This window comes from Cucurbita pepo, chromosome 20, assembly GCF_057944985.1.
Source record: "Cucurbita pepo subsp. pepo isolate OVF chromosome 20, ASM5794498v1, whole genome shotgun sequence".
NCBI classification, from domain to species: domain Eukaryota; kingdom Viridiplantae; phylum Streptophyta; class Magnoliopsida; order Cucurbitales; family Cucurbitaceae; genus Cucurbita; species Cucurbita pepo.
The window spans coordinates 4,117,446-4,144,615 of record NC_141817.1 but is presented as its reverse complement, the minus strand read 5'-3'; the positions used below and the strand labels follow the sequence as shown (position 1 = coordinate 4,144,615).

General features: G+C 36.0%; 3 protein-coding genes, 1 long non-coding RNA gene and 1 pseudogene across 5 annotated transcripts; 1 reads left to right on the top strand and 4 right to left on the bottom strand.

Annotated features, from left to right (window-relative positions):
- Positions 1–1,283: 1,283 nt before the first annotated feature.
- On the top strand, positions 1,284–7,692 carry IMPL1 (myo-inositol monophosphatase like 1). Its single transcript, XM_023664347.2, has 10 exons — positions 1,284–1,803; positions 2,252–2,319; positions 2,699–2,832; positions 3,002–3,090; positions 3,544–3,601; positions 5,188–5,240; positions 5,755–5,853; positions 6,006–6,119; positions 6,833–6,934; positions 7,427–7,692. Exons 1-10 carry the CDS (start codon positions 1,510–1,512, stop codon positions 7,523–7,525), a joined length of 1,110 nt encoding a protein of 369 aa, XP_023520115.2. The 5' UTR covers positions 1,284–1,509; the 3' UTR covers positions 7,526–7,692.
- A 2,719-nt stretch (positions 7,693–10,411) lies between these two features.
- LOC111783539 (agamous-like MADS-box protein AGL80 pseudogene) lies at positions 10,412–11,059 on the bottom strand (annotated as a pseudogene).
- Positions 11,060–15,783: 4,724 nt separating this feature from the next.
- LOC111782553 (uncharacterized) lies at positions 15,784–17,115 on the bottom strand. Of its 2 annotated transcripts, XM_087120428.1 has the most exons (3): positions 16,979–17,115; positions 16,106–16,513; positions 15,784–16,039 (listed from the first exon to the last, which is right to left on the bottom strand). In XM_087120428.1, exons 1-3 carry the CDS (start codon positions 16,991–16,993, stop codon positions 15,950–15,952), a joined length of 513 nt encoding a protein of 170 aa, XP_086976554.1. In that variant the 5' UTR covers positions 16,994–17,115; the 3' UTR covers positions 15,784–15,949. The 2 variants fall into 2 exon arrangements, with proteins under 2 accessions (XP_086976554.1, XP_023519084.2); XM_023663316.2 differs by having other exon boundaries at positions 15,784–16,513.
- Positions 17,116–19,423: 2,308 nt separating this feature from the next.
- Positions 19,424–20,843, bottom strand: LOC111783458 (uncharacterized). Its single transcript, XR_002813379.2, has 2 exons — positions 20,001–20,843; positions 19,424–19,865 (listed from the first exon to the last, which is right to left on the bottom strand). It is a non-coding gene; the product is annotated as an uncharacterized LOC111783458 (long non-coding RNA).
- Positions 20,844–20,997: 154 nt separating this feature from the next.
- On the bottom strand, positions 20,998–27,059 carry LOC111783096 (ER membrane protein complex subunit-like protein (Protein of unknown function DUF106, transmembrane)). The gene is made up of 8 exons (XM_023663980.2): positions 26,789–27,059; positions 26,612–26,705; positions 25,771–25,890; positions 25,630–25,678; positions 25,161–25,260; positions 24,960–25,021; positions 24,770–24,828; positions 20,998–21,337 (listed from the first exon to the last, which is right to left on the bottom strand). The coding sequence occupies exons 1-8, from the start codon at positions 26,938–26,940 to the stop codon at positions 21,233–21,235; spliced, it is 741 nt and encodes a 246-aa protein (XP_023519748.1). The 5' UTR covers positions 26,941–27,059; the 3' UTR covers positions 20,998–21,232.
- Between the last annotated feature and the right edge of the window lie 111 nt (positions 27,060–27,170).

The window sequence follows — 27,170 nt, the reverse complement described above, 5'->3', positions numbered from 1 at the left end:
GTTAGCCTAGGCGTCACGATCTTGGTTGACGTCTTTGTCAACCGCTCGGACAAGCAAGACCAGGATATCCGCCATGCGGCCATAGGCAACATGTCTTGGACAAGTATGATCGTGACACTAAACATCCCCTCAAATTCTTCGTTAAATTATTTATTTTATAAAATGGTGTGAGTAAGGACTTTGCCACAGCGGAAAGGAAGTCTTTTATAGAAACGATAGAGTTTGCACTTGTCAAATTCGTTTTTTCGGGGTCATTTGATTAGAGGTTTTATTTAAGGTGCTGAAAATATAATATGGGTCGAAATAAGATTTTTTAATCCATTCTATTATTCTTTAGCTAAGTAATTAGTAAATTTTTTATAACTAATTATTTGACTCAAATTAATTTCAGGTGCTTTCCATTTAAAAGAGTTCATGCTTCATTTAATTCATCTAACCTAGTTCGTAAATGTTTTGGCAGTAAGTCTACTTACATGTTGGTCTAAATCGAAGTCATTAAATTTACTTAGACGACGGTGGTTTGATCATACTTGCATTGTCAGTAAACAATATCTAGCTCACCCTAAACCCTAAAATTGTGAATGTCGTAGGATAAGTGCGCAAATTTTGATTATTTTTTTTTTTACTTCTTCAATTATATAAACTATCGACATTATAACAGTTCAAGTCCACTGTTAGCAGATATTGTCTACTTTGCCTTGTTACGTATTGTCGTGAGCCTCACGGTTTTAAAACATGTCTGCTAGGAAAACCGAGCCTCACGATTTTAAAACATGTCTGCTAGGAAAACCGAGCCTCACGATTTTAAAACATGTCTGCTAGGAAAATCACATCATAAAAAGAAATGTTTCGTTCCCCTTTTGACTCTTATACCATTTGTGAGATCCTATATCAGTTAGAAAGTTGGAAAGAGAAACAAAACAACGTTACTGTTGGAAAGAGAAACAAAACACTACTTATAAGTACGCAGAAACTTATCCGCAACAAAAACATTCCTTATAAGTATGCAACAGACGTGTTATAAAGCTGTAAGGCTAATGACAATATGTAACAGGTCAAAGCAGACAATATCGACTAGCGGTGAGCTTAGACTATTACAAAATTTCGTTCACACACTAGCCGTTTATATTTTGATTGTTCGCAATCGTCATTGATCCATTCATCCATTAGTAGCGAATGTGATCATCAATCATATGCACGTCATGATTCATAACCACACACGAATACAACAACAATCCACGAACCTCGTAAGATAAAATTGGAGTGGCAAAATCAAATCAAAACGGACTTTGACAGAGTGGAAGATTAAAAATACCAAATGCGGCACAACACGGAGAACACAAGCCGGAACACTCCAAAGAGGAAGAACAGATGATTCCCCAATCGGTATTTCCTGACGGTAAGAATCAAAATCTTCAATTTGTGGCAACATTAAGAACAACCTCCCATTTTCGAAACCGCTGGTAGCAAGCCTACAAGTGAATTCTCTCTCATTTTACACTTGAAAAGATGGCCCTCTCCATTTCCTTCTCGACGAACATCCACTGCCCATCTTCTCCGATTTCCAGATCAATTTCCTCTCTCAATCCATGCGTCGGTGTTCTTTTTAACGCCAGGAGAGATTACAATCGTGGATTTCCGCTAATTGGATCATTGCACACCAAATTGGCGAAAACCAGGGCTGCTTTGTCTGAAATTTCTTACCGCAAGCAGTACCCAAAAGTGGGTGCCAAATCTATTGGACCCATTCCACCTGTCCAGCTAATTCAAGTCGTTGAGAATGCTGCCAAGACTGGTGCCGAGGTTTGTGATGCGATGATGATATTTTATCCCTTGAAATGCTTTTAGTTCACTAGTTTTTTCTTCTTCCTTTACCCCTTTTCGAATTTCTTGTTTGTTTTATTTTGTTTGCTTTGAATAACTGTGGTATAATATGGTGATAAGTCATGATTATCAGATCACTCCGAAGTTTAACAATGCAAAATGGTGTGGAATGTAGTTTCTGAAGTTATAATCAATATAAATTGTAGCACAGATCAATAGGGTGTTTGTTGCAGTGATATTAGAAGTGGTTGTTTAGGGTCATTTGAAAGTTCTTCTATATCATTGTCTGAATTCTAGCTTCTGAAGTTTGCTCCACTATGGACAACTTAATGAACATGGTTGCTACCTTTTGAGAAAAGGGTCATTAGAGTATTTGCTTGTTGGCTTCATTGTGTGAGTTTTGAGACCTTTCCCTTGATGTTCCCAGGTGGTGATGGATGCTGTTAATAAGCCTCGAAATATCGAATATAAAGGACTGACGGACTTAGTAACCGAGTAAGGATTCCCTGTGGAACTTTCAACTACTGCGCCATAAGTTTTATGCTTGATGTCATATCGAACGATAACATTGCAATATAGATTTCGTTTTGTGGTATGAAATGAAATTGTTTGTTGATGGAGGAGTCTCGTGCTCGCGATTTTCTTGGATAAAAAAGACATGGAGTAAAACATGTACATGTTCTTTTTCAGCTAAATGAGAAGTTAACATATAGAATGATTGGAATGAAATCTATGCGTGTTCGTAAAGCTATTGATGTACTTAATTGCTGCGTATCTTTCGTTTTTGGCTTACATATAAATATCACACTAACCTTGTGACAATTTAGTGTTTCTTATTAGCATTCTGTCATCATGTTTCCTGATTTACTTGCAGAACAGATAAAACGAGCGAGGCTGCTATTCTAGAAGTCGTCAGAAAGAATTTTAAGGACCACCTTATCCTTGGAGAGGAGGGAGGAGTCATAGGAGACTCGTCATCTGATTATCTTTGGTGCATTGATCCTTTAGGTATGTATTTGCAACTTTGTCATTTCAGTATTAGGAGATGAATTAACATCTCCACAATAAACTGTCTGTTACCTCCAAGATTAATCTGTACATCTTTATAATGTTTCCTTTAATTTTCTTCTGATAATGATTAGATACTGAGCTTACTCGCTCTTTTATGTTCGTTCAGATGGAACAACAAATTTTGCACACGGCTACCCTTCCTTTGCGGTATCTGTTGGAGTCTTATTTCGGGGAAATCCTGCTGCTGCAGCCGTGGTATCACATCTGTATTTGCATTTCTCAAGCTGTTCTCTACTCATGGAAAAGTGAACAAAAAATTTGATCTGTAAAATTAAGTCGCGTTATTGATTATTCAAACAGATATTGAGTTTGCTTTTCTTCCCATAGGATAACCCGGTCTAAAATCATGAAACTTTGAACCCTATCTTGTCTGGAAATCATGCTTTCTAGAGATGGAGGCAAAAATCGATTGAAGAACTAAAGAAAACACACTAAACAGATTATCAGCTTTGAGATCAGTAATCAATCATCATATTTTCCTGGAAAATTAATATCTTTTTCTTTCTTGTATTCAAAATGATGAATCTACTGAATTATTTGGATAAGACAGCTGACTTGGACATGCTTGTTTTGTTTTTGTTATTTTTTCCTTCCATATTTCTTATATTTTTGTAAGGTGTTGCTTTGATAATGAATGTCCTTCTTCAGGTAGAGTTTGTTGGAGGCCCTATGTGTTGGAACACTCGCATATTTACTGCAACTGCTGGTACAGTCTTTATAAATTTTTGTTTAAAATATAGTTTTGATTCCTAAAGTTCATCCCTATTTCTAATCTGATGCTTATAGTTTAAATGGTTCTATATTAGTCCTTGAAGTTATAATAAGATCCAAATTCAATCCTTATCCTTAAAATCTGAATAAGGAACTAAGGAAAAGAATAACATGATTTGTAGTGTTATGTAACAAATAAAAGATCAAAATCTCGTCCGAGACAAACTTGTCGGGAAAGACCCTATGTGATGTTCCACATTGGTTGGGGAGGAGAACAAACCACCATTTATAAGGGTGTGGAAACCTTCCCCTAGCAGACGCGTTTTAAGTCTTGAGGGGAAGCCCGAAAGGGAAAGCTCAAAGAGGACAATATCTGCTAGCGGTGGATCTGGGCCGTTACAAATGGTATTAGAGCCAGACACTAGACAATGTGCCAGCCTTCTTGCTGTTTGTCGAAGGGGGTAGACACGAGGCGGTGTGCCAATAAGGACGTTGGGCCCCAAAGGGGGGTGGATTTTGGGGCGGTCCCACATTGATTGGAGGAAGAAAAGAGTGCCAACGAGGACGCTGGGCCCCGAAGGGGGGTGGATTGTGATGTCCCACATTGGTTGGGGAGGAGAACAAACCACCATTTATAAGGGTGTGAAAATCTTCCCCTAGCAGACGCGTTTTAAAGCCTTGAGGGAAAGCCCGAAAGGGAAAGCCCAAAGAGGACAATATTTGCTAGCGGTGGATCTGGGCCGTTACACCCTAGGATTAGATTAATAGACTATGGATGGGTCAAAACATCAAGTAAAGTTCTCCAGGGGTGGTTAGATTTGAGCTTGATAGAACCTAGATAGTTAAAATATATTGAAAGATGAAGGATGAAAAAAAAAAAAAAAAAAAACTCCCAAGGAAGTCAAGCCTCGAACCCTCTCTTTGAGTATTCTTGCTCGAGATAAATTCATTAAATAGTTGCCTAGTTTCATACTTTCCCACTCACTCTATTTATAACAAATCACTCCCACCAAACTTCTTTACTAATTACTAACAAACCCTTAATTCCACAATAGGGTTCATAATTGTTTCCTAATAGCATTCTTATATGAGTTTTCATTGATTGCATGGTTGGACGCTATGTAATAGTAGTATATATTTGGGTATAAGAAAAGAAAAATCTTTCATTTGGCTCCTTCCATGCAAGACAACGAGAGTCATGGTTTACAATGATGTTGATTATCTTTTACATATATTCAGTAGTTCACGTTCTTTTTATCTGTGAATTTTTGCATGCATCTCGACTATTCTCACAAGGCATTACTACATTTGGTTGCCTAGTAACTCCTAGGATTCAATGAACCCATTCCCTCTAAGCTCTTTATTATTTCACGTCCTTTATTGTTTAATAGTTCGTGATCTATAGGTCACAATGTGGGAATCTATTGCATTATTTGCAAACTTGAGGACTAAAATAGAACTTCTAAAATTTAAGAGACCAAATTAGAAAGGGAGTAAATTTTAGGGTCTAAAACTATGTTGAGCTTGTTTCTTTTTAGATTTACGCACTATTAGTAAGTTCATTGACATTTGTTATGTTAGGTGGGGGAGCATTCTGTAATGGCCAAAAGATTCACGTGAGTCAAACTAGCCAGGTGAGTTTGTCATGTCGAAACAATTTGGAAACAACCACGTTTATTGGCGTTTTCATTGTCCTCGAAGTCCCATTGCATTGGACATATTTGTTTACTTTGTTAGTGAACTTTTTTTTTTGGGAACTCATATCAAAACTTTTATGCTTATCTTCTCCCAACAAAAATAATCTGTCATACATTTAGAAGACCGTACCATTACAGCACACACGTTAGCAGTTTCTTACTACACGTTTTCCTTGAAGATCATGCTAAAGTAGTATATTGTCTGCTGAGGGAAATTGTAACACTCACATATTGTGTTAACGATTTTGTTTTCTTCCAAGCATTTGATTTACTATTTGACATCCATGTTTATGAAATTTGATTGAACTTGCACATTTGCAGAAACTAAAGAAAGTTTGATACTCATGACACCTACAACTTCTGTTTTTAAGTTCATCAGAAAAGTGTTTCATTATTTTTAATACCGGGGATAGCTTTGTTTGATGGCTTAACAGTATTTTCTACTTATTAGGTGGAACGATCTCTTCTAGTTACCGGATTTGGATATGAACATGACGATCCATGGGCTACAAATATGGATTTATTTAAAGAATTCACAGATGTCAGCAGGGTACTCTTTTTATCTTCTACTGGTTAGCTATATTGATGAACAGTGGTCCTCCCTGCAGTCTCCTTATAGACATACAGGCATAAAAGTTTAACTAGGAAATATAACTATTTACCTAATTACTAATTTTTGTGTATCGACTCTTCATTGTGCAGGGAGTGAGAAGGCTCGGTGCGGCAGCAGTCGACATGAGCCATGTAGCTCTAGGAATTGTAGAAGCATATTGGGAGTATCGCCTGAAGCCATGGGATATGGCTGCAGGTGTTTTGGTACTGCTCTGGTTTTCTTATTATGCAGTACTTTTGGGACTTTAAATTGAACATATGAATAGGTAAACGAACGTTATTTTAGTAGGAATGATTGAGCTGCCTTGTGAATTGGAAATAGAGGAATACAAAGTTTGGTTAAAAATTTGTTAACGTGGTATGTAACAGCCCAAGCCTACCGCTGGCAGTTATTGTCCTCTTTGGGCTTCTCCTCAAGGTTTTTAAAACGCGTCTACTAGGGAGAAGTTTCCACACCCTTATAAAGAATGTTTCGTTTTCCTCCCCAACCAATATGGGATCTCACATGGTAAGAGACTTTGACCGACCTAAATATAACGTAACTGGTTAAGACACGTAACCTTGACCTCAGAGATTCAAATCCTTACCTCTATCGATTGTTGAACTTAAAAAAGTTAAAACAGACTCTAGTTTTATTTATTATTATTATTTTCAATCGATGGGAAATCCTTGTTTTGAAATTTCAGGTTGCTGTTTTTTGTTATCTTCTTTGATCTATGCAGTCATTTGTTCATAATAAATCGTTGCTTCTTGTTTCGTTTTGAACTATAATGGTTAATATCATTTTGTTTCCATGTTTGAACTGGATATTAGCTTCTCAAACTCTTTCTTATTGAAGTCGAGTGAAGAAACTCGTGGAAACTGGAATTAGACTACGACGTTTATCTTATTCTTGAGCCAACTGTTTCTATTTGCAGATAGTTGAAGAAGCAGGCGGAGCAGTGACTCGCATGGATGGTGAAAAGTTCAGTGTATTTGATAGATCTGTTTTGGTTTCTAATGGTATCGTACATGACAAGGTAATGTTTCCAACCCTATCTTCTGTTTCAAGCTCTGATATTGGGATTATCACAATCACTCAAGTTTTCTATTGTTACAGCTACAAATTGTATATCCTTCTTTAATACAAACATTCATCTTAAATTGTCATTAGACCAAAAAACTTAGTTGTTTATTCATATTAGGAGAAAATGACTCAAACACAGATGCCATGTTGATAGGTTGCTCGTAGAGTATGGGAAATTCGAACCTTTGAACCTCTTGGAAGGACATATCCTAAAAAACTTGGTTCAAGAAAACCACGAAATCTTCGACTAGAGATAGTCATTTCGAAGCTTCTATTTATACTCGGTCTCCTATTCTCTTCTATAAATGTCATAAGAAAAATTTAAGATGATAGCTTTGATATTATCTAGTTCTTCTTCATGCTTTCTATGTGTTGGAGTAATGGATGTGTACTTGCTTATGAACATCTATAGGATAACTTAGTTTCAAGTTCTTATGAATTGCAGCTTTTGGAGAAAATTGGTTCTGCAACAGAGAAACTTAAAGGCAAAGGACTTGATTTCTCATTGTGGTATAAGCCAGAGAACTATCAGACAGATCTTTGAGCTGTGCCTCTCAATATGAGTATCCAAGAAATTGTTGTAAGTTGCACTCGATCCTGGCATCATTTTCTCTGTTCAGCTTGCATATGGTACCCTTCCATTGCTTTTGCTGGCTGTGAATTGACTGATTTTCTTGAATAAAAGCATTCATCAAGGTCTTCTTTGAGTAATCTCACAGTTTCGAATAAAATTTTGGACTGACATGAGGGCGTGTACTTGTTAACGTACCCCTAGGCTTGAGTATGGACTGACATATGCTCACGCTGCTGAAAACTAAGTGCCTATAATAATATAGTATACGAGTTTGTATGTAACATGCTAGAGGAGTAATTTGTACTCGAGTGATATATGACATGCATTAGGGTCCGCTTTAAGAATCATGGTTCAATGAGATGATCCACATTATACTTCTATACTTACAATGATATAAATTTCTTATGAGGCGTATGTAAATTTTCAAGGTATTTTATTCGTGCTCATCTACATCATGGTATCTCGATGACATAAAAGTGATCATATTAACAAATAGGAAGTATAAGTTAATAATCACACCTAAATAGGCCTTAGGTTACATGTTATTCATGCATCAATTAATTCATCAAACCTTGTCCATATACATTCCAAGACTAAATTTATTAATCGTTGAACTTGGTGCTTCTAATCTCATTGTTGCTGATCACTCATAGGTTCAAAAAATCAAGCTTAAAGTCTAATCATAGAGCTAACATATCTTGATTATCTTAAACTTAATCTTAGAGGATTAAATTGTGAGATCTCACATAGGTTGGGGGAGAACGAAACTTGATTTATAAGGGTGTGGAAACCTCTTTCGCGTTTTAAAAACTTTGGGGGAAGCCTGAAAGGGAAAACCCAAATAGGACAATATTTGGTGGGCTTGGACCGTTACAAATAATATTAGAGCCAGACATTAGGCGATATGCCAGCGAGGAGGCTGAACTCTAAAGAGGGGTGGATATGAGGCGGTGTGCCAATAAGGATGCTGGGCTCCGAAGAGGGGTGGAATTGTAAGGTCCCACATCGGTTGGTGAGGAGAACGAAACATTCTTTATAAGAATGTGAAAACTTAGTAGACACGTTTTAAAAACCTTGAGAGGAAGCTCGAAAAGGAGACAATATCTGTTAGCAGTGGGCCAGCTAAGGCTGTTACATAAATATTATTAGTTGTCCAAATCAATGACATTAAGATCTTGTGGCATAGTCACTCCCACGACAAGGCTTTGAAACATGAGTCTAACGATCTCCTTCTCACGATTCTCCGTCTACTACTTCTCAAGTTGCTCGGCGTCGAGGTCACACCAGACAGTTTGTTGTTTTTTTTAATTCATGACAATTTTTAAACATAAAATGTTTTGAACAATTTTCTCCATACGATAGTCATGTCATGCATGTAGTAGAGATATTATTTTCATCAATTTTGTTACAATTCAATTTAGGCGGGTTAGAAAATTAAAGACCAAAAAAAATTTAATTGTTCTAGTAAATAACGAATAGAATGAAAACACAGATAAAGAAAATGGAAGATCTTACGGGTATTAAATGGTCGGTTCTTGGTGGATAAATATTATAACAAAAAATATATTTTTATTTATAAAGTAATTCTCAAATATATTATGAAATCATAGTATGTAATACATGATATGTTGTTAGACATATTTATATACAAAGAAACATTAAATCGAAATTGAAAGATTAAGAATTTATTGAATACTTAACAAAATTTAGTAATTAGAATTATTGAAGGAATTAGGTGAACGTTTTTAATAGGGTGAAGCGCTTTGACATAAGTGGGAACAAATTCGAGGGACGAAAGCAAGCTAATTTGGAGTTACATAGAAATTCGGCTAAGGTCATTCAAGTAAGTAGTCTTACTATCAGTTCAGTTAAAATGGATGTTGTGTCATATGCTGGAGTGTGTGAAATATTTATGAAACGATATGACTATGATATGTGAATGTTATGATAACTGTTATGATACGATGCGTTTTATGATATATTTGAGATATGATATGAGAATGATAAAATATATGTTATGATATGATATGATATGATATGTGGATGGTACGATATGTGAATGATATGGTATATGTTATGATATGATGCGTTTTATGATATAATCGAGGTATGATACGTGAAGATAAAATATAGTACGGACACGATTATTATGTTTATCATAATGCTGCTACAACGGTCGTTATTTCTAACGGGTGTCCAACATCAACAACTACTAAAGAATGCTCGCCCGACAAGAAAGTGGCCTAGGAGGTGTGCGAATCGACTGGTGGGTCCATACTCGCACGTGTGGACCGTGTGTAGATTAATAAATACACATCTAATTAGCCCATTAGAACAGCTGCCTAACGAATATAGACTGATATGATAGGTCCCACTCATGATTGTATGTGTTTGCATCTAACCCGAATAGTGCGGTCACTTACTGAGTATTTCGAAAAATACTCAAACCACATGCTACTTTTATTTCAGGTAAAAGCAAGACATCCTTGTTGTATCGTTGACGACGACATCGCAACTAGAGACCATGACACATGCATATGGTAGTTGTATTTATTTTCTTATACTTACGTTAAAATATGATATTTTTTATTTAAATGTTCGAACACGTAGGTACGTAATAGTGTTTTAAGATGAACTTTATGTCTTATGAAGAAGTTCAAACGTTTATTTGCGCAAAGAAATGATCACGCTATGATGATCGTAGCAACTCAGGTGGGTAGAAATCTAGGGTCGTTACAAAAAATGTAAGAACATAAACCCGTACAACCTAATTAACACCCGATCAATTATTATTGACGAAGAGAGATGAGAATCTAAGCTTAAAAATTTAAAGACCAACCCCAACACAATTCCTTTTCAAGGAGAGCCATTGTTGGACCAAAATGCACCATGGTTATCATCATTTGGAAGTTGAATCACATCATCCCAAATCTTGAATCCCATTTGATCATCATAGGCTCCATGACTCATCATCTCCATGAACCACGACGGCTCGATCGCCGACACGACTGGCGGTTCGGTCATAGTTGTCGTAAGCAACTCAATCCTCTTACAAACATCAGTCATTGTCTCATCAACCAACCACACAAGATCATACAAATCAATGATATTGAGATCTCGTGGCGGAGTCGCTCCAGCCACGAGGCTTTCAAACATGAGTCTTGTGATCTCCTTCTCGCGATTCTCCCTTTGCAACTTCTTGAGTTGGTCAGTCGCTTTAGCTATGCGGTCACGAAGGAAGGTCTCTTGGTTCACCATCTTATTGCATTGTTCCATCTCCGATAGACTTTTGAACTTAGCGAGAACCCTCTCGAGCCCGACAACAGAGGGCCAGAGATCGGGTTGAGAATTGAAGGGACTGAAAATTATGGCGCACGCCTCGATCCCGCAGAGTGTGGTGAGCTCGGTGAGCTTCTTCATTAAGCCCTTCTTCCTCTTCTTGAATGTGGCTTTTCTTGCTGCATCATTTGTTATGTATGTCAGCTTCACCTTCTTTCTTGTCATTGCACCAAAAATTGAGACAATGGCCTTTGCTTTTGTGTTGCTACTTATACTCAATTAAGGCTCCTAAACCATATATATATATATATATATATATATATATATAAACGTTTAAAATATATTATTTTCAAGGTTACACGACTAAATGAATTAGTACTAACTTTGAAGTAGAAATTTATCGAGAACGAAAAAAATTGAGATTTGAAATGATGTGACAGTGACCTGAAATAGAAATTGAGATTCGAACATCATAACACAGTTTTGGGTCATCGTTACACTCATTTCAGGTCTCAATTTTCATACGAAATCCTCGTAAATTATTATTTCGGAGTAATTTTCGAAAGATTTATGGAAAGTTAAAACTAGGGGTTCAAAAATCCGATGACCCAGAAAATTCGACTAACCCAACCCAACCCAACCCAATCCGTACGATTTGAGTTAGAATAGGTTCAAGTAACTTAAAAATTTATAACTTAGTTTGGTTTTTCTACGATTATATTTGGTTGAATGGAACTAACTCGAATTTATTGTTAATTTTAAAATATACATTTTGGTTACAGTACAATTATATATATATAAATATATTTATAATAATTTTATAATTATTTTTTTATTTTTTATTCTCCAACCATTCTTAAAAATAACTAATTTTTCAAAAATATATATTAAAAGATTTTGCAAACTAAAATTTTATTTTTATTAAAAACAAAAATGTAAATTTATGTGTTTTATGTAGTATATAATTATTATATATATATATATATATATATATATATAAATAAAAGGGTGCATAAATTATATACTAAGGTAATTTCATGAAATGACCGCCTAATTAAATTGAGGCTTTTTTTAGTAATGATATTAAAATGATTTAATAGGAAAATTTTGGTTATCATTTTGACAACGTATAATCATTTAAATTTTAATTATATGTAACACGAATTCTTATCACCTTTAGTTGTATTTTTATTTCCCGTCTTAAATATTGTTAATTATTTGTTGTCAATGACACATAACATGCCATTTTTTATTTATATTTAAATAAAAATAATTAACGCGTTATAAAAACCTTAGGTTATATTATTTTAGAAGATTTGATGTTACAAAATTAATAAATTTAAGAATAATTATTTAAAATTTGAAATAAATATTTTAGTCTATTTTTATATTTTCTTTGGAATTTTGATTATTTTTAATCTAATTGAAGTTGGAAAAATATTATTTTAATCTGTACCATTAAGATTTTGGATGTTTTATGTAAGCCAAAATTGGACATATTTTTATTATTTGGAATAATGTGATATAAAAATATATTAATTTTATATTTATCAAGGCATGATATCACAATAAAATAGTTATTATTATTTTTTATTTTTGATCGGTGTTTACATGGCTCGACCATTAACTTGGACTACCCAAACCAAACTGAAAGGTTAGATTGGGTTAGATTTTTTTTTTCTCGGTTTGGGTTGGGTTATTTTTTGAAAAACTGAAAATTTAGGTCAATTTACGTGCGGACATTTTTTGTTGGGTTAACCCAATCAACTCGAAAATAGGGTTACAACCAAGTCTAACTCTACTATGTTTTTAAGATTATTATGAAAATTAAGAATATAAGTGCTGCGTTGTAACCGTGCTTGCTCGAGATATGTTACTTGACCTTTATGAATAGAGCATGCATTGATGAAGACGGTGATGAAAAATATAAAGCTGAAATTTTTGTGATGTGTTGTTACCATGCTTGCTCGAGATATGTTACTTGACCGACCTCGACGATTTGATAGGAATGTCATGTTTGATGGTTACTTCAATATGAGGGTGGAATCAAGCCAAGAGAAAGTTTTGGAATGGATTACGTTCTTGATCAAGATCAAGAATAAAGAAAATTTGTTTCTGAACTCGTGATTCAAATCACTCCACAAGAAGTTTGATCAATACGACTTGAATGACTCTAGCATGCATGTTCTAAACATAAGAATTTCCAGAATAAAAATTTAGCTCTCAACAAATCAAAAAATAGAAACTCTGTTCTTTTCACTCCGAAAATGTGATATTCCCATCTTTTGTGACAATGAAATAAGAGTATTTTTTATACCATTGTGAATAAAATAGTATCGATTTACATACCCATCATACATAACCCGACAATCAAATTGTCAAGTCCTCCCCAGTGTCATACCCTCGATAAATCTTGCATTACGGTAATCTCTACTACAGTGTCCTACCCTCAATATCATATAAGACTGTAGATTAGTCTCGTTTGTAATCTCCGTGTTTAACCCATTAAGAAATTGTGTCATGAGAGCTTCCATGTCCTCATTAAGATCAAGTTGATCCATCGATGTATCCATCTCCTTGTAATAATCCTCCACAGACTTGCTTCCTTGTTTCAATGCTTGAAGCTTTTGCGTCATGTCCCGTTGAAAATATTGTGGAACAAAACGCTTCCTCATGGCCTCTTTGAACTCGTACCATGAATTAATTGGTGCGTCTAGATTTCTTCTCCTACTTGACGTCAATTTACCGAACCAAATTTGAGCATATTGTTTGAATTGAGCGATGCATAACATTAACTTCTTTTTATCACTAAAATTATGACAATTGAATACCGACTCCACCATTTTCTCTCATTCAAGCTACTCATCTGGATCGGTTTTTTCATAAAACTTTGGAAGTTTTAATATGATGCTCCACACATTACGTTAAATTCTATCTTCATAAGAAACTCGTTGTTGAAAATTATGATACCTTCTCCCACAACCTCTCACTCGCATCCAAGGCACAACCAACTGCATGTGGATCATCCTCTTCTTGATTAGAACTGTCTCCCTCATATTGATCTACATGTTGTGCTGGTGGTGGAATTCTCTCTCGAGCTTCATTTTGAATCTCTAATCTTCCTATTTGATCTGTAAACTTCTCTATTCCTCGAATCAGTCTTTCCATGGTTTCTTGTTGTGCTTCTTTCAATCGTGCATCAGTAATGTTAAAGCACGTGTGTTCACTCGTTAATGTAGCTCACTTGTATTTAGCACTCAACACTCGAATCAATGTATCACTCCTTTACAAACTCACACTCACAGTTGAGGACCTACAAATCGTGCAATTCAAAGTGATTAGACAGCACACCCAACACACAAACAAGGGTATTAAAGGAGCAATCGGAATAACAAGAAAGAAATGAGTTAAAGAACGAAGATGAATAAGGACATTTAATTTAGCCGTTGTAACATATGAGAGTTACATATAATAACAAGAAGAAAAAAAGACGTTAAACATCAATAAGCTTTCTTTCTTTCTTTTTCAACTTAATGTCAAAATCCAATCTAACCCTTTATAGAAAAAAATTAAAAGAGATAAATGCAATGAAAGATATGTCCGACCAAATAGCCTGATGCTCTAATACCAAATTAGGTTAAGGAATCAACCCATGGAAAAGTTTTGAAATGGATTACTTTGATGATCAAGATTAGGAGTAAAGAAAACTCGTGATTCGAATCACTCCACAAGAGGTTTGATTAATACGACTTGAATGATTCTAACATGCAAATTCTAAACCATTTTTTTTTTTTTTTTTTTTTTTTTTTAAGAAATACTATAAATACTCACAAATTAATATATCAAAAGCAAATTTTTTATAGAATGAAATTGAGATCTCGAGATTTTCACCCTTAGAAATTTGACCATCATCTTCGTTATTTCTAAGTTTCAAGCAGTTCTTATGGTAGATTGCATCCGAGTCATTCAATCAAGTCTTTATCAAGTTCGACTGTGGAGTGACTCAATTTAAAATAAGGTTCCAAATCTTTCTTCTAGATCTTTCATTAAATTAATTTAATTTATCTCTTGATTGATCTGAATTTTGTACGAGTTGATATTAATTTCTTTGAATCAAGGGTTCTTGCTTCAGCAAAAGTTGCTTGGATTGTTGAAGTGAATATTAGGATGGTCTTATGAAATAGAATCCTAAGATTGAGCCTTCGGTGAATCTCTTGTCGAAATTCTCTCATTATTCCAAGAGTCTCACACTCGCCAAAATACTGAACTTCTGGCATCCCTTAGGCATATTGTATAGCACTTCTAAAATTTTGGTTGATAAATCTAAAACGCATCGTGTAGCTTGATTGTGAGAATTGTATTACAACTCCTAAAACATATCGTATAGCTCGTTTGTGACAATTGTATTGCAACTCAATCGATCGTGAAATGAAATGACAAATCGTGTTTGTTTTATTAAAACATTTAGTGATTGTATGAAATTAATTGAGATGAGAGCCGATAATTATTGCACAAATCAGTTTTATACAGGTTTTTGGTTTCAATTATGCTAATAAATCTAGTGCATGTTGAATTAAAAACGACGTCAATTCTAAATTATCATCTAGTGACGAATACTAGACATCATTTACATAAGAAACGATATCAGCTACAATCACCATCCATTTAGTATACAATGTGATCAATTAGCAAGAGACGTCATTTCAATCCATCATCATACGTGTATGTTGACACTGAGAATAATTTCGATTTTGAACGGGTTTTGATGTCGGTTGAAAACTACTATTGTATGTTTACGATAACACTGAATTTGATATCAAGAAATCGACGTTAGAGAGTTAAAAAGGGAAATTAGCGTCGATTTTCACACGAATATTTATCATATTAGATATAGAAGCCAAATCATTCAATTACTCCATAATACATCATCAACTTTCTTAATAATTCAATTTCTTTTTTTTTTTTTAACAAAATTAAAAAAAAAAAAAAAAAAAACAGCACATAAATTAAACTAGTTGACTCATGCACAAAGCTGAGATCATACATTCTCCAATAATGCCCTTTTCCATCTCATCTCTATTATGCTGCTTCCTTTTCTTCAAAGGGTACCTCTTTCTACGCCTCTGGTTCGGCGTCGTCCTCGGCCTTGGCCGGTGCTGCAGCCTCGGGTTCGGCATCGTCCTCAGCCTTGGCCGGTGCTGCAGCCTCCTCAGGCTCAGCCTCGGGTTCGGCATCATCCTCGGCCTTGGCGGGTGCTGCAGCCTCCTCAGCCTCGGGTTCGGCATCATCCTCGGCCTTGGCAGGTGCTGCAGGCTCCTCAGCCTCGGGTTCAGCATCGTCCTTGGCCTTGGCGGGTGCTGCAGCCTCCTCTGGCTCGGCATCGTCCTCGGCCTTGGCGGGTGCTGCAGCCTCCTCAGCCTCGGGTTCAGCATCGTCCTCGGCTTTGGCGGGTGCTGCAGCCTCCTCAGGCTCAGCCTCTGGCTCGGCATCGTCCTTGGCCTTGGCGGGTGCTGCAGCCTCCTCAGGCTCAGCCTCTGGCTCGGCATCGTCCTCGGCCTTGGCGGGTGCTGCAGGCTCCTCCGCCTCGGGTTCGGCATCGTCCTCAGCCTTGGCGGGTGCTGCAAACTCCTCAGCCTCTGCCTTCACCACCTCCGGCAAAGGTGTAGCTGCTGATTCAACCTACAAAACCCAATTGCTATAATATTCAACAAATTTATAAAAATAAACAAAAAAAAAAAAAAAAAAACATGGTTTCAGTTGCATGTCCCATGAACAAGAGTAAAGTGACCAAATTACCCCCCAAAAAATATCAAAAATCAAAAACTAAAACACAAAATTCTGATTAAAATGAACACAAAACCCTCCCTTTTGAAATGGGTATCCAATTTTTTCAAATGGGTACCCCAAATTATCACTACTTTTCGTCCAAACACGCTTAATTATGAAATTTTGACGGGACCTGATACATCAGCACTAACACGATCATCCAAACATACTCAATTATGAAAAATTAATGGGGTCTAATGCATTAGCACTGATACGATCATCCAAGTTAAAGTTGGGTCGATCACGAGAGGGACTGGGGCGAGATTTTTCTTACACAACTTTGAAAGAGAGAGAAAGAAGAGAGAGAAAAAGGGTTACCTCAATAGTGGCCATTAGAGAAGAATTGAGAGAGAAGGGAAGCTATAGAGAGAGAGATGTTAGAGAGATGAGGAAATATGAATGGGAGAGAGAGGTATTTATAGGATAGAGAGAGAGAGAGAGAGAATGTTAGGCAAAATATAAGGACATCGGTTTTGTCCAGTTGTAAATGTTTTCCCTTTTTCAATTATTAATTTACTTTTATTATTATTATTATTAATCTTTTTACAAAAATAAAATAAAATAAAATAAAATAACATATCTTTTCTTTTCAGTTGGTTTGCGTCTGTTTTGTTCTAATAATTTATAATTCTCTTTCTTTTTGCATGCAATTTCCGCCGCCCTCTTTCCCTTATGCCCCCCTCTATCTTTCCCTTTGCTGTTTGGTCCTTCTCTTTTAATATTATTCATTTTAATTCCTATCTCTACTTTTCATTCAGGTCCCTACAATTATAATAAATCATCATTTTGGTCCTTTCATTTTTCATTTTTATCTCATTTACATAATTTAAATAATATTTAATATCCTTCACAATTTAACTCTATATTTTTTTAGTTATTTTTTTAATTATTTAAATACATCATATTTATTTACGGTATATATTATATTAATAATTAAAATTTCATAAAGTTTATATATTAGATATTTGTAGGATTAGATTTTATTATAATCCTACTTTTTTAACCGCACGGCGTCGTGATCTTGACACACTCACGACTAGCCTTAAGGGAGATTATGCCCTATATATATTTTTCGTCTCGGCTTTGCTGCTGTATTAAACCATAGGCGAGATTTGTCTTTGTCAATCGAATATCGCTTGTGTGGAATCCAAGCTTGTCCGACCACACACGCCGCTTACGCGTGCATGTTCAATTGTCTACGACACAACTGACTAGGCCAAGTCATTCAGTTCGACTTTGCCTCTACTTGAGCCAAGGTCTCTCAATGCACCACCGTGTCTCATCTTATCTCCATCGACATGGCTTATATGTCTCAACGAAACCCCGAGTTGAGAGAACTTGATGTTAAAAAAAAAAAACCTATTCCGTCTCCGTCTTTGACCCGTGAACATCTGTAACCCAATGTAGATCTTGGCTTGTGGGTCCCGTAGACCTGTCTGCTGACGTGGCATTATTATTCAAATTTTTTTAGTTTGCCAACTTGGTAATTTTTTCACGTGGGGTAGAGAGGAAAGCCGACTCCATTTCATGTAGGGGACCACATGTAGCTGTCTGCCAGATCGGATGCTGGTGTCATGGGACCCACATAGCCGCCCCTCTACTGTGCCACGTCAGATCTCAGTCATCGATTTGATCCGTGACCACGATCCCATAATAAAATAAATAAAATCCGATTATTATTTTAATCGGATTATTATAAGAGATTCTTCATTGCACCCAGTGGTGGGGTACTGGGATCAAATTAAAATATCCACAATTATTAAAATTTAATTTATATATTTTATAAGAGTTTTATTTATTAACCACAATATATAAATAAATAAATAAATTTAAGATCTAACTTAATTATTAATTTAAATAATTTTTACCCATTTTATTTATGAGAAATTGAAATATCCACAAATTAGAAATATTTTATTAATTTTGAATTTGCAGCTCAACTTAATGTTAATCCATACTTTTTTCTACTAAGCTGAGCATAAATCAACGATAATCTACCCGTTCTCAGTAAAAAAAAGAAAGAACAGGAACTGGTCGACATATTTCTCAAAAAAAAAAAAAAAAAAAAAGACTATAAATCAAGGATCGATTAACCAAACCCTGTTCGGGATTTGCTTGGAAACAAATAAATATATTTTATATTATAAAGTTTTAAAGAAAAAATTGATATGGGTGTAAATAAGAGTATTAGAAAGGGGAAAAAAGGAAGAACAATTAATTCTAAAAGTCAAAAGAAATATAAATATATATTTTTGAGTAAATTTATAGCATCAGCACAAAAATATATTAAAATCGATTATATTGAGTTGATAGAAATAGTTTATTTTGGAAAGTAATAATCAAAATGATATTTTAAAGAAAATATATAATGTCTATAAAGAGAATAATAAAAATGATTTGGAAAGGGACATTTTATTAAATATGTATTTTTAAAAATGTAGATTCAAATCCTTAATTCTTTTGTCTACAGAATACTGATGTCAGCTATTTGGAACAGGTTTGGATGTGTTTTTAAATTTTATTTCATAAAATTCTCTTTTAAAACCCTTTCCTTTTAAATTTTTAAAAATTCAAACCTCAAACTTAATAAATATTTATTGATTTTGATCCTATTACAATTTTTAATTCAGCCCATAAAATTTGAAAGTATCATAGTCAAATCATCATGTCACAATCAAATGAGCAAATTGTGAACATTAAATCGAAACGCACGCTTGCCTGTGAGAGAATTGAATGAACGATTATTTTAAACTCATAAAATGCTTGTTTCTATGTGAAAGGAAATAAACCATCATTTGAGTTATTGATACCGTTTGTTACAATTACACTTTGATGAGAATGGACTTACGATTGTGCGGCACTCACTTTTCAGTAACAAGTGAGTTAAGCTTATTCGTTTTTGCGTTGCCTTTGACCTTGATTCAAGAATAAGGTTTTAGAAAATGGGGGCAGAGAGATTTCAAAAGAGAGTTTTGAAAGCAAGATATGAGAAATTAAAATTAGTGTTATATGGGAATGTAAGCAAAAGGAAACAACTGCTTACTGCATATAACTATCGGGTAGGGGGGATATGCGAACCTATCGATTGAAAATATTTGTGTATTTAAGGTGTATGTTCTTTGTAACCAAGCTCCAAATATATCTTTGTAAGAACAGGGGCGGGGCAGGGATTTATTCTTGAAATCAATATCAAATTTGTTGATTCCTAAATCAAAGAAAAAGTGATAAAATCAATACATTGAGACATGATTTAAGATCCAAAAATGTTTGGTATAATGGAAAAATGCAATAAAAAGAAGAAGAAAAATAAAAAAAGTGATGTTCATAATGATGGGCACACCTTGTTGTACCTGAATAAACCATAAGATATCATCCCACATGCAGACTGGCTGGAAGCAGGTGGTGAGTTGCTTTCATGATGCCGCCTTGTTGTCCATGTTGGATTAGCAAATGTTGTGGTCGGGTTCCAATGAGAATCGACTCCTTTGGGATCATCAATCATGTTGTGTTGCCTTTAATGGCTTTAGAGGAGAAAAAGAAGAGCAATTGGAAGCTGGTGGTCTAGGGGGACACTACTAAAACATTGTGTAATGAATGACCTGACCTGACCCGACCCGACCCCCACCTCCTCCTATCTCGCTCCTTTTGAATTCTGCCAAATGAAAGGCAATAACTGAAGAAACATGGTTGGGCCACTAGAAAGAGTATGCTTTTTCCCTAGGAAGAACACTATGGAAGGAGGGATTGTTGAATCAAGTGTTCAATCCGAGAAGCTTTTACTAAAAGGTATATTAGCCACTGCTGTCCAAGGGACGTTTCGCAGAAGGAATCTTCCTTTTCTCTTTCTTTCACCATGAATAAAGCTTCTAACAGTGGACATTTGTCCACATTTTGAATGGGGAAATGGTGGGAAAGATTTTGTTGGTTCCTAGAAGCAATGAGTTCAGATCTCCAAATTCAGTCCAAATACAATCAGGGGATAAACTGAACTACATGGCTTGTAGTGCAGGTGTGCATTGACTCATACTCTGAGTGTAGTGTGCGTGTGCATTGACTCATACTCTAAGAGTAGTGTGCGTGTGCGTGTGCTGACTCATACTCTAAGAGTAGTGTGCGTGTGCGTGTGCTGACTCATACTCTAAGAGTAGTGTGCGTGTGTGCGGGTGTGCGGGTGTGCGTGTGTGCGGGTGTGCAGGTGTGCGGGTGCAGGTGTGCGTGTGTGCAGGTGTGCGGGTGCAGGTGTGCGTGCAGGTGTGCGGGTGCCAGTGTGCGGGCCGGGTGCGGGTGCGGGTGCGTGGGTGTGGGTGCGCGGGTGAGAGAGAGAGACTTATATTCCCTCCAGCAAATTTCAACGTCATTATTGCATTCCATCTTTAAACGGTGTCCTTTCAAGAATTAATTGTGCATGACTTGGAAAATTCCTATTGGTTGTCTAAAAATAATTTAGTGTTACAATATCCATGGTTGATAAAAACAGATTCCTATGTTTCACAACAATCTCAAAAAAAAAGTATCTAAATCGTAACAACCAGAGAAGATTTACTAGTAGAAGACCTGTGAGAGAGAGACCGATCAGCTGACGATCTTTCTCAACACAGCTTCAGCGCGATGCTCAAACTTGGGTAAGACCCATTCATGCTGCACTATGTCTAAGTTGTCTTTCTCGGCACTCAACCCCTGGCAAGAAAATGCAAGATTTTGAATAATGATCAATTCAAGGTTCACAAAGGTTATGTCGATCAATTAACAATTAAACTAAATATTAGAATAGAGATTTGTTAAAGATGGACTACAAAGAACATCGAGTTTGAAACAACGGCCTAAATGACCACTCGCCAGTAACGTACAAATGATTGACCCAATAAAGAAGTTGGCAAAGAAGGAATTACTGAGGCCCAGATTTTAAGAAATAAAGTGTTTCCTAGAACCCTATAAAGTGAGCTGCTTAAAGTTGAAAATCAATTAGAACATCGAAGACAATTCGCACATCCCACTGGTATAATCAATCAAATTTGGTTGAAGCATCTGAGCAATTGCTGTGACAAAAAAGTATAACGAGGTTTCGGATGGAGCTTCGTTTACACCTAGGATGCAAGGACGTAACGAAGTTTAAGATGAAACTAGCTTATATGGGCACATCAAGCAGGTAACATAGCGACAAATGAGCCTTAAATATAAAAGTAAAATAAGAGGAGAATGACGGGACCTACATTATACATTTTGAAACACTGCACCAACAAGATGTTTGTTTGCAAATAAAAAGATAAGCATTTTGTCAAGTTTTCAACTTCAGTGCTTTTCGGTGATATCATTTCCAAGTCAACGAGCAATAGGGAAGTCAGGATAACTAAAAGCTTGTCCAGTCTACAACCAGAAAGAAGTAGGGCTAATCACAAACAAAGGATCCAATAGGCAGGCAGGACAAGAACCACCTGTATCTCCAGTTTTGGCTTGAAATCTATAATGTTTATTTGCCCCCATTTCAAGAACAATACAATTCACCATTCAACCACAATTACATTTCCTTCCTGCCCCAAAGGTTATCTTGATCCTCCAATTCATATCGTTTCATTCTCTCTGCCAGATTGTGCAAATCCAACTAGAAAAAAAAGAGACCAAAATGCAACTGGTGGCACTATATTCCAATATATCTTGTCAGTCAGTCATTCACCCACGAAAGTATTCTAACACTTAAAAGAAAACCAGGCTTCTTCAGAACATACTACTTTTCCTAACAGATAAAATCCACGTCAAACTAGGAACCAATTGATTGAACAGCATATACATGTGGATAGCTGTAACACAAAACCAAGCACCAGGAAGGTCAGCAGGGAGCGGACCAGGAAATGTTTTTAATTGCTGATAGGATGGGCTCTTCCCAATTAAGAGATTCATGTCACGAGGAGTTTAAGATTTCATAATGAAATTTTGAAGGAATGGGTCATAAAGTTCAAAGGTTACAACTCTTGAAATACATGGAAGGTCATATTCTTCAATAAGATTGTTAGATCGAATTTCCAAGAGTTGCAATCATTTGGAATAAAATCAACTTGATTTGGAGGTTTTGCATATTCATGAGGGTTTCGAGGGGATCCAATTGGCTAGGGTTACTATATCATGGACCCTCCCCTCCTAAGATCACTCTCAAGGCCTAATTCACTCATCCCCCGCCCATTCACAACGAACAAGCATAACAAACTCCCTAGTTAATTACTCATATACCCTTTAATATCCGTAATTTCTTTCTTGTAGTATTCCTACCATTACCGGCCTCTAGAACACACCCAAGGTGTGGGTAGCAACAAAAATGAATGGAAAAAAATGGCAACTAGTTGAAAGTTAAAACTTAGTCTTCACTTCATGTGATCATTTTCAAACCCACCATGCTTTCGTTGCTTTGTATGCCTTTGAAATTCAAAATAGGCCGCAACACGACTGCGAGCCTCATCAATTCATTTAAATGAAGCTGCAGGCCCCACTCACTTCCAGAACCTTCTTTCTTTTCGTAACGCACTTAACCACTAGTAACAATCCTCATACCCACGTGCCTATCTCCACACAAGTTGCTTTGGTGTCTTCCCCAAGTTTTCATCTCCATGCATGCCTGCACTCACTGCTGGTGACGGCCTACGTTAGGTACTTTTCTTCTTTTATTCTCCTTTTCTTCATGACCGCCAACCTCTGATTTCTCTGTGCCTCTTCACGATGCTTTGGTCAGCATCTCCCCCACCAATTCATTTTTTCCGACCATAACAGGCTTCATCGTCGACCATGGCATCCATCAGTTTTTCATCTCCTTTTCTCCAGTTTCATCATGATGATCATGATGATCCACCTTCTTCGAACTTTGCAGCGGTTGAAGCATCGCCGTCTCCAGAATGTCACCTCTTTCCACGAAACCATCAATGGTCGACCACTCTTTGGAAAACAGACCTTTGTTGTGTTGGGTATCTTTGCAGCCCATTTGCGGGTCGTTTTCAAACTCCAAAAAAAGTTAGGTTTGCCTCCCCTCCATCTCTTTTGTATGACCTCACTCATTATCATTTTTTGCATTTGCTTCATCTTACAACCTCAGACGTTTTGCAATGCTCCTTCGCAGCCTCTAAGGATTTGACTGAAGATCTTTTTACTTAGCCCGATTATCTTGCTATTCCTTGTTTTTCTTCGGGCTTTCATACTATTTTTCCTACTCAATTTGTTTAGCCGCTGCTTTATTCTTTTCTACCTCTGCAATATCCTCTCGAGTTTCCTTGAAAGATTGTGCAATTGCATCTCATAAAGCATCTTGCATACATTGGAATATTGAATCCGTTTGCTCCATCAATAGATCTTTGAGTCCCTACATTTCTTCACATAAAAACATCCCAATCTCTATACAAGTCTTTTTATCTAATTCCGTAGCCATAAGCGAACTGCTCTATACCAAATTGACCTGGTAACAGCACTAGGGAACCTCATGTACGACAACAATCTTCTCCTAGAGAGCTAGTGCAAGATTGAGCAGATACAAAAATGCTAATCAACCCAAGTTATCAGCTATCACATTGAAACTTTCAAGTTCAATCCAAAAGGGATCCTCACAAAATTAATGTACACAATCAAGACGATAGACTGCACAACCGTGCAAGATATCATGTATAAATACATAGTCAATACTCATTTAGAATGATACAGCAAACAACCATGAACACTGATAAACAGACTCAACAAAATCTATTCATTAACAATATGTACTCTGAGCCAAAATTTGAAACTGAACCACTAAAATATGTGCAACTTCCTTCAAGCTTAGTTTATTTCACAGGTAGAAGAATAAGAAACAAATGTAACACAGCCAGCCATGCCAGTTTAGAAGATTTTAAACAAAAAAATGATGTCAGTTCAAATATATACATACACATGTACATAGGAGATCAAAACTGTTCAACCCTGAAACTTGATTTGCATGCTATGCAAACTTCCGTATATGAGCGTATGCATATGTAGATTTAAAGAGAGACAGAAACAGAGAGTTTTGAATAATGAATATTAATACTTCAAACATCCTTTGACAGCCTAAAAATGAAGAAAGATGTTTGAAATTCCGGGTAGTAAAGATTAAATATTTACCTTTGTTGGGTCCATGCCAAAACCAGACATTTGCATCATTCTCTGTGTGTCATCCATTGCTGCACCAAGAATTGTTTTCTCATAAGTCACAGTATAAGATCTGGAACTTTCAAAATGCTACTTCTTGGGAAAAAAAAATCCATACACACCAGTTAATGAATAAATGGAATTGTTAAGCAAAAAAACCAACCATTTTCTTCTCCCAGAATGAGACTGAATAGACCTCTTAATCCAAACAAATTTAGAAAGTACCTGACATAAGTTATATAAAACTATCAGTGATAATCATCCAACCAAATACTTAGGGAAAAACTTGAAAAAAAAAGAAAAAAAAAATCTTCAGATGACGTTAACACAGGCACCATAATATTTAATTGATCTTGGGAAGTACCATGATCGGCTACTGACATAGCTGACATCCACAGTACTCAAATCAATCCCATTTTGTAACATCGACCGGAACCTCTGAGTCAGTGGAAAGGGTATTTTTGCTAGATAAGGAGGGAAGATACGATTAGATGCCACAAATTGGAGGCTGAAAAGAAAAGTGATACTAACACAGGTAGAAAAATCAGCTTTCAATGCACAAAAATAATAAACCTGAAAACTTTTTCTACCAGTTATAACCAACGATCAAAAATGGAGGGGGGAAATGGCAGAGAAACAGAAAGATATAGTAAACAAGAGATATAGATAATCGTACAAAGTTCCCATGTATTAAAAAACATAATTAGTGCTAGAATATACCATTTAACACCTAAAAAGTATGGAATTTATATAATCTAGATAACTTGGAGATTCACTCAGCCAAAAAAAGTTACCCTCAGGCATTCAAAAGTATAGTAGTATGAAGAACATACCTGCTACAAATCCGGAGAAGAAAAAGTTAACCCACGCAAATGTTAGGGTCTAGCAAAGAAGAAAGGATAATAAAAATTAAGAGTTGAACTTCATATGATATTAATGAAAAGAATAGTTATAGAATAAGCAACTATAGTCACCTGAGGTATAATCATGGAGAGATTCTTCTTCATCATATCCATTGCCATGTTTGGATCCGAAAACATCTGTGCTTGTGCATTTTGGGCCTGGCCTTTGGGAACAAAGAGCAGTCCATTCTCCTGCCAATTGCATATGTAGAATATCTAGGGTATCAGATTCTCTTTATCCTCCTGTGCTACTTTGAATATTATAGTTACATCAAAATCATTCTACAAGATATACAATCTCACTGCAACCATTCTCACACATAGATTCCCAAAATTAGTAACACAATTTATGGCATCCACACGTCACCATATTCAAGGATGCAATAAATCATACAAGTTACAACCGATAAAACCTTATGGACATTGCATAATACTCTATATGTCAATCCAGGATTCTTCTCTAATAACTATAAGCTGCTTGTATCCCTTTGAGAAAATAAGATTGGTATCTCATAAACTCTAACCTATTAAAGCTTCCTCTGATACCATCAAATGAATGTTGAGGAGACTCCTTATTGAATCAAATCTCAGATATCAAATACAGAGGAATTACAAGCTTTAAAGAGGAGGAGCGTTAACTAATTTTCAACAAATTAAACAAATCAAGAAGACTAACAGATGCACAACTTGACTAAACTGATTTTAACAAGCTAATAGAAATAATAAAGAGCTCTTATAACAGTTCTGACTGCACTTCATAACGCCAGTTGAATCTCGAAACAGAAACTAAACCTTCTACACCTTACGCATCATTCAAGTACAATGGACATCGAAGACGATTCCTCTAAAAAGGTTTAATGAATTAAATTTGGCACGCATCACATACTACATTGAAAAAAAGAGGAAAACAAACCTCGTTGCCGTAATAAACTCTGCGGGATCGAAACGACTTCTGGGGAATAAAATTAGCAGCAGATCGTAAATTCCGAGCCCTAAGTACGATTTGCCTGAAATCCGGAATTAAAAAATGCGTCAAGAACTTACAAGATGAATAATGTACGAATTCTGAAGATTATGAATCTAAATTTACCCTTCTCGTACGACTTTGGCATCGGGGACTGGAGACGAGCGCATAAGCTTGGAGACAAAGTAGCGGAGAACTCCGATGAGAACCATGACCACGGAGAGCGGAATCAGCACCCAATCTCTGATGGCAGTGTCGAGAACTAGATCTTCCGCCATGACTGGATCCGATATGCGAGCTCCGTTGAGAATCGAACTACGAAGGCCAAGAGGGCTTCACAATGTTCGATGTTTAGTCCGTCGCGGAAGGAGAGGGTTGAGACTGATGCAGAATTTATGAATTACTATTTAAATAGTAATATTTGAAAATTAACTTATTTTTGGTTTAAATCAATTTATTGTTAATTCTAAAATCTACATTTTCTTTTTAATATAATTATATTTATCTA